General features: G+C 48.8%; 1 protein-coding gene across 1 annotated transcript; it reads right to left on the bottom strand.

Annotated features, from left to right (window-relative positions):
* Nucleotides 1-4,881: 4,881 nt before the first annotated feature.
* On the bottom strand, nucleotides 4,882-5,670 carry LOC147508912 (uncharacterized). Its single transcript, XM_086597663.1, has one exon. It carries the CDS (start codon nucleotides 5,668-5,670, stop codon nucleotides 4,882-4,884), a length of 789 nt encoding a protein of 262 aa, XP_086453789.1.
* Nucleotides 5,671-11,101: the final 5,431 nt, after the last annotated feature.

Below are 11,101 nucleotides of genomic sequence, written 5' to 3'. Positions count from 1 at the left end.
AAGATCGAATACTCAATAGGAAATCAGAAACTAGGTGCAACTGCATTGAACTAACCTCGAAGAATAACGGAAAATCTAAAACTGGATAACCGTTAATCGGAAATTGGATGCATTTTATGAAAAATCAAAAAATAGATACAAATGCATTAAATTAATCTTAAAGAGTAATTAACAGAAAATTGAAAGCTGGGAGCAACTGCATTGAACTAATCTTGAAGAATAATTAACGAAAAATCGGAAAGTGGATGAAACTTCATTGAACCACACTCATTGAATAATTTATGGAAAATCAGAAACTTGATGCAAATGTATTAAACTAATCTCAAAGAATAATTAATGAGAAATCAGAAACTGGATGCAACTGTGCGCATTGAATTGAACTCACTTAAAAGAATAATTAACATGAAATCAGAGACTATATGCAAATTGTTACAACCTATTCCCTTATGAGCCTATTCCCTAACCCTTACACACTATTCCCTCCGTCAGCTTTCTCACTCACCCCCCCTCCCTTAGGTCTCTCTCTCTTTTTAGGTTAATGAATCCGCCTCTCCTTTTTTCTCTCTCACCCACTATTACCCTTTATACCTTTCTTTCCATCCATCATGGCCCTCCACCTGTCCCTCCATCTTGCGGTCCTCTTAGCTCCATGTGTAGGGTTTTCGTACCGCGACCCCATGCTGTCAGCCCGATCTGGTGGATCGCGGACTTCGAAGTTACGCTGCTTCGGCCCAACTCACTACTCCTATTTCGTTGATACATACTGCCACTATAGATGCCCCCTCTCGAGTCCGCGATAGTATGTCGGTCGGGGAGTCGAGAGCCCTCCACATTCATCTTTTCAACTGTAGCCTTCCGTCTTCCTTTCAGCGCTGGATTCACGAGTTCCCATGTAACTACAGCTGATGCCCCCTCGATTCTTGTGCATCCACGCGTCCTTCATTGGCTGGTTCCTTTTGGTGTCCCCTCAATTTCAGCTCCCCTCAAATTACCTTTTTACCCCCTCCTCTTATAAAAAGCCCGCTCGATTTTTCTTCTCTCACTTAGCCTTTCTCTTGCCTTTCAGTTTCTCTCAACCTCTCCTTCTACCTTTCTTCTTATTTTCCAGCACCGGTTGCTCTCGTGGTCGTCGTTTCTCCGGTTTCCTCTGTGGGAATTCTTACTCCGGCTGCTTTCCTCCTACCTCAGGTTGGTTTTCTCTTCTCTCTAGCTCCCTTTACTTGCTATATTGCACATTTCTCCTTTGTTCTTGGCGTTAGAGTCTGTTCATTTTCCCTTCCTTCTCCGCCTTGTTGTAACTGATTGTCTTCCACTCCGACCACGATGTCGGCAGCGAGATCCGCCACCTCTTCCTCTTCCCAGTCCCATAGCCGTGCTTCCCCCCCTCTCCCCGACCAGACCGAGGCCCCTTCAACCTCTGGACAAGCTTTTGCCCTCCCGCCGCCTCCACCGCGCGGCCGTAGACCTAACCTTGAGGCTGTTAAAGCAGCTTATGGAATACCCGCTGACGTCATCCTAGAGCATGTGCCTGACCTAACTCACTTCCCCCACCTAGTTCCCTACAGGCCGGGGTGCCTTGTGGCCACGGTAGGACAAATCGTTGCCGGCCTGCGTTTGCCCCTCACCCGTCTCGATGTCGAGGTGTGCAATCACTTTAACATCCCCCCTTGCCAAGGCATCGGCAACTTCTGGAGGGTCATGTATGCCGCGAACCACTACAACCGTTCTGAAGTACCCAAGATAACGGTTCGCGACATGACCGCTCACTTCTTCATCAAAAAGAGCACCAAGGAGGTCGGTGTCGGCTATCACTCCTTCTGTGTCCGTCCTAGGAAGCGCCACTTTATTCTTCGTATCACCTCCTCCGACAAACTGTGGCACCACTACCCTATTTATATCTCAGGCAACTTCCTCTCCGCAAATCTTCCATCTGAACTGAACCTTAACCACTTGGCTTTTCTTCCTAGTGGTGAGTCTCTCTCTTTATCTTCACCCCTTGATGCATATCTTTTGTTTTCTCAACTGACTTGACGGCTCTCTTTTTCAGGTTGGCGCCCCGACTCAAAGTCGCGACCTTACGACAACATTTCCTCCACCACCTTTCGAAGCTCACACAGGACCCGCTTTCAGCCATGATACTTGGGATTGACCCTGCCACCGCCACCCCCCTATTGTCCGATCCTGAACTGAAATCCATAGGGAAATACTGCGCCCCATTTTTCCGTCCTCCTCCTCCCAAAGAAAGAAAACCATGTAACAATCCACCCACTAAGGGAAAACGCCGTACCACGAAACCCCCACTCCGCCCCAAGTCTGCTCATAAGAACCCTTCTCCCTCCGCCGCCCCTACTCCTTACCGATCCCTGACCACCTAGGAGGACCAATACTCATCCTCTCATTCCCCTTCCACCGCCTCTCAAGACTCAGACATGGGTGCCCACAAACGCAAACTCTTCGACAGCGACTCGGATGATGATGTCGTCCCCATTACCGCCCCCCTTGCTGCTGCTCCCTCCTCTCCTCCCACCGCCTCCAAACGTTCACGGCCCTCGGCTCCTGAAGAGGGTCCCCCAGCTACAAACGCCTCTCCACCTACCGCTTCCTCGCGTACGATGCGCCCAGAAAGAGGGCGGCGCCGATCGAAGGGGGCCGCAGGGCCCGTTCCTCCATTCTGCCCCGCTTTCAAACTTCGTAACCGCCATCTAACCATCAACGACTCTGCCTTGGAAAATCCAGCTGTGGCTTCCTCCCTATTCTTTGGGTCTCATCTCCCCAAAGACATGGCATATGCTGAGGGTGGCACCTTCGAGTCTCACCGGACTTCGTTCTACACTGGCTGGGAGAAGGTAACCCTCTCTTTTCATTCAAGTATCTCCCTTCCCTTTCTCTGAGTATTCTAACTTCTATTCTCTTCCACAGATGAGTTTGGATATCTCCTTCATGATCCGCGGCCTCTTCGGTGCCCGGGCGCGGATCGATGAACTGGACAAGGAGGTCGCCCAGCTGGAAAAGGATAAGTCTGCCGCGGAAATGGACAAACTGAGGGCCCAGGATGAGCTTAAAGTTGCAGAAGCCGCCCACCTTGCTTACATGGACAAGGTTAATGACCGCTGAGTAATCGGCGCCAGACCCCAAAGCGCACGCCGCTCTGGGCGCCCTCTCCCGAAGCATCAAGAGGAGGTATCGGCTCTTCAATCAACACGGCTGATATGGACGAGCTCCGGGACAGCTTTCGGGCCCAGGCCGAAAATAGGGTGGCCAAGAAGGTCAAGGAGGAATTTGACCGGCTCACCAAAGAAGGTCGTCTCCTTCCCGAAGCCCCTGCCGCGGCTCCCCTACCCGAGGTCTCCGTGCCCATCCCGGACTCCCCTCCTGCCATACAAGATGCCGCTGAGCTGGTCTCTGAGGCGATAAATGAGGCGGCGGATGAAATTATAGCCGAGGCCGCCGAGTCCGTGGTCCGTGAAAGCACTGCAGCTTGGAATTAGCTTGTTTTTGGCCCTGGCTAGGCTTCCTTTGACGCTACTTTGTAACACTATTTTTGCTACAATTTTTTTTTTTTTTTTTTTTTTTGTCTTTCCACCCCCTCTTGTTGGGATGTTTATATTATGTTATGTTTGATTGTCTGGAGTGTTTCTGTTGATACTCTTACTCATGTATGAACAATAACAAGACCCTATTAGTGTATTCGCCCCCATTGGTGGGGAATGTTTGATTTGCTTGCCCCACGCCCAGACCAGGCCTCCGCCACTCTCTCTAACTCTGGCAGGCACTCTGGGCGCGGCGGAAGCCTCTTTGCTTCCGTTCGCCTTTATCCCACATAGGTCCGGGGCAACTCCTCTCACCCCGGCACTGCGGGGAACTCATCTTCGCGAGGCAACTACTTGTGCCTCACTAAAGTTTGGACCTCTCGTCCTTGGAGGGCTCACCCCCTCCCTTCCCTTCACTCTGAGGGGCAATGAAAACTCAAGCAATAATATTTAACTCAAAAGTGCTACGGTTTTATATATGTATAGATAGCTCACGCCATTCCCCCTTTCTCCCATTACATCTACTCGTGAAATTTTTTCAGCAACCTTACATTCCACGGCCTATCCACAGCTGTGCCCTCCACAGTTTGTAACCTGTAAGTGCCTGTTCCCCCCACCTCGACCACCACGTATGGCCCTTCCCAGGTCGGACCCAATTTTCCTTCGCTGGCCTTCTTGGTGCTGGGTGTCACTCGCCTAAGCACCTTGTCTCCCACCACAAATTTCCTCACTCTCAATTTCTTGTTGTACTGCCTTTGCAGACGGCGCTGATATTCTTCCAGTTTGACGCGAGCAGTGTCTTTCCTCTCTTCCGCTAGATTCATGTCTCTGGCCAGGATGCCCCAGTTTGATCCATCATTTACAGCCGCGGTCCTAGTGGTTGCTGCCACCATTTTCGTCGGTATCACGGCCTCTACTCCATACGCCAATGCAAAAGGGGTCTCCTTGGTCGAGGTCCGCGGGGTTGTCTAATACGCCCAAAGCACCCGATTTAGTTCGTCGGCCCAGGCCCCCTTCTTGTCTTCCAGTTTCCTCTTAAGATTGTTGAGTATGGTTTTGTTAGAAGACTCCGCTTGCCCGTTCCCCTCAGGGTTGTAGGGGGCCGAGAACCCCTGTTTGATATGATATGTTTGTAGAAAATTCTTAACCCTTGATCCCGTGAACTGGGTTCCATTATCCGCAATGATAGTGTAGGGCACCCCGAAACGGCATATGATGTTTTCCCACAAGAACTTGATCACTTGCACCTCTTTTACCTGCTGCAATGGCACCGCTTCGATCCACTTTGTAAAATAGTCTATCGCGGTGAACAAGAATCTCCTTTTACCGCGAGCCATGGGCAGCGGTCCCACTATGTCAAGGCCCACATCGCGAACGGCCACGGGTTAGACACGCTGTGCAGCGGCTCTGCTGGGGCCAATATCAACTGAGAAAACCTCTGGCATTTCTCACATTTTTTGGCGAATTCTACGGCGTCTCTTTTCATGTAAGGCCAGAAGTAGCCTTGTGTTAGCAACCTGTGTACCGATGTCCTGCCTGCCGAGTAGCTCCCACAGTCCCCTTCGTGCAACTCACTGAGCACCTCTTGAGCCCGTTCCGGCCCCAAGCATCTTAACAAAGGTCCATTGAAATTCCTCCGATATAATTCCCCTCCCACCAATATGTATCTTCGTGATGTCTGTTCCAGCTTTCGTCTTTCTCTGGGGCAAATTCCCTCACCCCCTGTCAAAAACCGCTTGATTGGCATTATCCATCCATCGTCACACTCCGCGGTGTTCATCACTCCCCATGCTTCCTCGACACTCGGCCTGTCCAACTTCTTCACTTGGAGGGTCCTTTCCTCGGACCTCGGCATGGCCGCCGCTACGTACGCCAGAGCGTCTGCGTGGCGATTCTCCCCTCGATTCAAATGTACAAAGCGGATTTTTGTGAACCTCGACGCCCAGCTTCGCAAGACTCCCAAATATCTCGCCATCCTGGGGCACCTCGCTGTGAACCCTCCATTCGCCTGGCATACTACCAAATTGGAGTCGGAGTATACAGTGAGTTCCTTCACCCCCAGGCCCTCTGACATTCTCATGCCGGTGATTACCGCCTCATACTCCGCTTCGTTGTTGGATGCTGCGAAACCCAATTTCATTGTCAGCTCTAGCCTTTGTTATGCAGGCGCGACCAATACTACCCCCCCGGTCCGCGCCAGATCCGTCCGCGGACCCATCCGCAAACACTCTCCAACCGTTTTTCGTTCGTCCCATGGGTTCAAGCTATCCTCCTCCTCTTCCCTTTCGGTTCCAAAACCATCTCCTCCCCATGTAGGATCCTCTCATGGAACTCGCCAAGAACTCCGCCATCGCCTCAGAGCCTTCTCCACCGTTCTCACCTGATCTTGGATGTCATCACGAACTTAGCATCACGGCCCATTTCAGCATTCTCCCGACTTCTCTGCTTCCTCAAAGCCCGCGGAGGCAAGTTCGTGATTCACGATCATCTGCGTGGGCTTCAAAGTAGGGCTTCAGGACCGACAGAGCTGAAAAAATATCAAAGGCGGGTGTACTTCTCCACCCGGATCAGATCTCGGTTTCTGCATCCAACAACGTCTTACTCGGAAGTATCGCGGCCTTTCTATCTTATCCACTACTTTCGAACAAGGACCGAAATGATTGCATAATCTCAGACCCCGTGTATAAATACAATTTTTCTCCTCCTCGGGCGGCGACAACAAAGAAGATATCTTCTAAATACCTTTTAAGACCCTGAAATGCTCGCTCACACTCCGGCCCATCCATCATCCGAAATCTGTGGTGTTTCTCAATAGTCCGTGCACCGCCTACATTTGTCGGATGATTTTGATATGAACTGTTGAGAGCCGCGACCCTTCCAGCCAACCGCTGCACCTCCTTCACTGTCTTGGGTGATGGCATCTCCACCAACGATCTTATCTGCTCTAGGTTGGCCTCTATACCTCGCTGCGTCACAATATACCCCAGAAATTTCCCTGTGGTGACTCCAAACGTACACTTCTCGGGGTTGAGTTTCAAGTTGTGCGTTCGTAGTATCTGAAATGTCTCCTCCAACCCTTCCAAGTGCTCCTGTTCGGACATACTCTTCTCCACCATATCATCAATGTATACCTCAATGCCCTTTCGGATCTTGCCCTCAAACATCTTCTCCCCCAAGCGCTGGAAGGTGGCCCCCGCATTTTTTAATCCAAATGGCATTCTGGTATAGCAGTATGTGCCCCCCCACACTCTGAAGGCCGTTTTTTCCCCGATCGGGCCCATACATTGCCACCTGGTTGTACCCCATAGATGCATCCATAAACGAAAGAAACTAAACCCCGTCGTCCCGCCTACCAACTCATCCACTCAGCGGCATTGGAACCGCTCCTTCGCCGGACATTCTGAATTTACGTCCGTGAAGTCCACACACATCCGTTACCTTTCCATTTTTCTTCGCACCGCGACCACATTGGACAACCCGATCGTGAACTCCACCTCCCTTATTATCCCCGCCGCTTTAGCCTCGCCACCTCTTCGGATTCCTTCTGCATATTTGGGCCTCATGCTTCTCATCTTCGTCCCACCGGCTTCCTCCTCCCTCATGTGCAGCGATGACACCGCAAAACTCGGATCTAACCCGTGACATCCTCTATCCCCCACGCAAAGACGTCTCTATTCCTCCTCAAGCATTGGACCAACTTATCCTTCCATTCTTCTGTAAGACTCGACCCTATCGATGTGAACTTTTCCTCCTCACCCTCTCCCAAGTTTACTATCTCTATCTCATCTAAAGTCTTGGGATCCTCCTCGACCTCCCCTCCCTCCTCCATAGCCCCGCACTGTAATTGCTATGCTGGCCTCTTTCTAGAGCTCGTCGACTCCTCTTCTGGTCCGCGGGCCATCCTCTTGATTGTATTCTGGTGACTGTTCTTGGATGCCACCTGATCTCCGCGGACCTCATATGTTCCCCGTTGGGGGGGGAATCGGATAACTTGATAGTAAGTCGACGGCACCGCCCTCATCTCGTGTATCCATCTCCTTCCCAAGATTGCGTTGTATTGGGAATTGGAGTCGACCACCATGAACCTTGAGAATACTGTCACGGGCCCCATTGTTACCGGCAGCAGAAATTCTCCCATAGGCTCTGTCACACTCCCATTGAATCCATATAAATTTATCCGCGGAGGCCTCAGTTGCCCCGGGTTGATCCCCATCTCCTCAAGAGCTCCTCTGAATAGCAGATCCACGGCGCTACCGCCGTCTATCAGGACCCTTTTGACCACATAATTGCCTATCGCCATCGTAATGACCAACGATCCTCGTGTGTGGCGATCCACGCCTTCTGAGGTCTGCCTTGAGAACGTGATTTTCTCATCCCCGCCATTGAAACTGCTCAGATATCTCGCCCGCTCACGGTCTCATTGACTTCTGGATACTTCGCCGTCCTTCTAACCTTATCCCAATTGGGCATTGTGACTCGGCCGCTTCCCTCAAAAGATAACATTTATGGTCCCCAATATCCGTCCCTCACGCGGGCCGGGCTCCCGTTTGGGTTTTCCCCCACGAATTCCCTCAGCATCCCCTTCTCTATTAACCTCTGGACTAACCATTTCAAGGCATAACAATCATTGGTTTCGTGATTGCGCACTTGGTGATATTCACAGTATGGCTTGTTGGGCATTTCCGCCGGAATGGTTCGCGGCCCTTCATATCCCTGCACATTCTTAATCAGCGGTAGTATCTCACTCAATGGTTTCACCAACGGGACGTGCTCCACCTCGCAGTATGGCTTCCGCTCCCTTTGCTCTCTCCACGCTATCTCCCTTCCTCTTTCTGGCCTCGCGGACTGTCCGCAGTATCTCTCCCCGCCTCAGCTATTTCCCTCGGCCTTTCTGCGTTCACCCCCTTTCTCTACCGCCGATACTGTCTTGGCTCCTTTCTTCGACTCCTTCTACATGGTGTCTTCATATCTTATATACTTCTCTACCCTCGGATATAACTCGTGCAGTGTTGCTATCTCGTTCTTTGCCACGGACTGGTGAACAGCCGTTCCAGGTCGCAGCCCCCTTTCGAATGCTATTACCGCCGTCCTCTCATCCAGATTCTCTACCTTTATGGTCTCTACCTTGAAACGACACAGGTACTCTCTGACCGATTCCGCGGATCTTTGTCTGACGTTGAATAGGGCCGCGATGTCCACAACCCTCCTTTTCTGATGTATAAAGTGGTCAACAAACGCCTGCTCTAACTCTTAGAAATTGGTTATGCTCTTCAAAGGCAACCGGTAGTACCAGTCGGAAGCTCCACCCTTAAGACTAGCCGGGAACATCATGCACTGCAGACCATCATACCTCGCCTCTTGCCAAAGAGGCATCTGCTGTCTGAAATGATGGATGTGATCCGCCGGGTCCCCCGTTCCATCATATCTCTCGAATCTCGGCTGGTTAAAGCGTTTTGGTACCTCCGAAGTCCATATCGCGATCTGCGCTGGGGTTCATGGGTTCAGCCAGCCCACCACCACTTGGCCGCTACTGTTTGGACCCTTGTCTGATGAAGATTTGCCACTCGGTCACTGTTGATCATTTGTTGCACTTGTTCAGCCATTAACCCGGTCACCAGATTATCCACCAAGGTTGGTCCTTGTTCCCCTTCGTCCTCCACCTTTTCATTCTCTGTTTCTTCCCCTGTTTCTTCCTCGGTCCCCTCCTCCACCCTCTCCTTCTCTCTTCTCAGCTCCCCATTTTCCTCCCTCAGCCTTCAATCTCTTCCCGCATAAGCCGCGTCTCCTCTTCTGCTCTTCCCTCCTCTCGTCCTTCTCCTTCTTCTACCTCCGCTTCCGGCATCTGTTCTGGGACCCTTATCTTTCGTGGCCTACCCGCCGCCTTCTTTGGTGCCATTTCTACTATTCCCCACAGACGGCGCCAAATGTTACAACCTATTCCCTTATGAGCCTATTCCCTAACCCTTACACACTATTCCCTCCGTCAGCTTTCTCACTCACCCCCCTCCCTTAGGTCTCTCTCTCTTTTTAGGTTAATGAATCCGCCTCTCCTTTTTTCTCTCTCACCCACTATTACCCTTTATACCTTTCTTTCCATCCATCATGGCCCTCCACCTGTCCCTCCATCTCGCGGTCCTCTTAGCTCCATGTGTAGGGTTTCCGTACCGCGACCCCATGCTGTCAGCCCGATCTGGTGGATCGCGAACTTCAAAGTTACGCTACTTCGGCCCAACTCACTACTCCTATTTCGTTGATACATACTGCCACTACACAAATGCATCGAACTTAACTTATAGAATAATTATTGAGAAATCGGAAATTGGATGCAAATGCATTGAACTAGCCTCAAATAATAATATTTAACGGAAAATCAAAAACTGGGTGCAAATGCATTGAGCTAACCTCGAAAAATAATTAACGGGAAATTGGAAACTGGATGCAACTATATTAAACAAACCTCAAAAAATAATTAAAGACAAATCGAAAACAGGATGCAACTGCATTGAACTCACTGCAAAGAATAATTAACGGAAAATAGGAAACTGGATGCAACTATATTAAACAAACCTAAAAAAATAATTAACGGCAAATTGGAAACAGGATGGAACTACATAGAACTCACTACAAAGAATAATTAACGGGAAATCGGAAAGTGGATGCAAATGCATCGAACTAAACTTATAGAATAATTAATTAACGAAAATCGGAAACTGGATGCAATTGTATTAAACAAATCTCAAAAAATAATTAACGGAAAATCGAAAACATGATGAAAATGCATTGAACTAACCTTAAATTATAATAAACGGGAAATCAAAAACTTTACGCAACTGCATCGAACTAACGGAAAATTATAAACTAGATGCAATTGCGTCGAATTAACCTCAAAGAATATTTAACGGTAAATCAGAAATTGGAAGCAAGTGCATCAAAATAATAATTAACAAAAAATCGGAAATTGGATGCAAATACATTAAACTAACATAAAAAAAAGAATAATTTAATGGGAAATCAAAAATTGGGTGCAAATGCATTGAACTGACCTCGAAGAACAAGTAACGAAATATCAAAAACAGTATGCAATTGCATTGAACTACCCTCAAATAATAATAAATAACGGAAAATCAGAAACTGGACGCAACTGCATAGAACTATCCTCAAATAATAGTTAATGGGAAATCGGAAATTGTATGCAAATGCATCGAACTAACTTCAAAGAATATTTAACGGAAAATTGGAAACTGAAGCAAATGTATCCAACTAACTAACGTTAAATCAGAAACTGCATGCAAATGCATTGAACTAACCTCAAATAGAATAATTTAATGGGAAATAAAAAAAATTAGGTGCAAATGCATTGAACTGACCTCAAAGAACAAGTAACAAAATATCGAAAACTGGATGCAAATGTATTGAACTACCCTCAAATAATAGTAAACAATGAGAAATCAGAAACTGGACGCAATTGCATAGAACTAACCTCAAATAATAATTAACTAGAAATCAAAAGTTGTATGCAAATGCATCGAACTAACCTCAAAGAATATTTAACGGGAAATTGGAAACTGGAA

Source organism: Coptis chinensis, chromosome 3 (genome assembly GCF_015680905.1).
Source record: "Coptis chinensis isolate HL-2020 chromosome 3, ASM1568090v1, whole genome shotgun sequence".
Classification (NCBI taxonomy): domain Eukaryota; kingdom Viridiplantae; phylum Streptophyta; class Magnoliopsida; order Ranunculales; family Ranunculaceae; genus Coptis; species Coptis chinensis.
The sequence above is the reverse complement of the archived record's forward strand: the minus strand, read 5'-3'. Positions and strand labels throughout refer to the sequence as shown.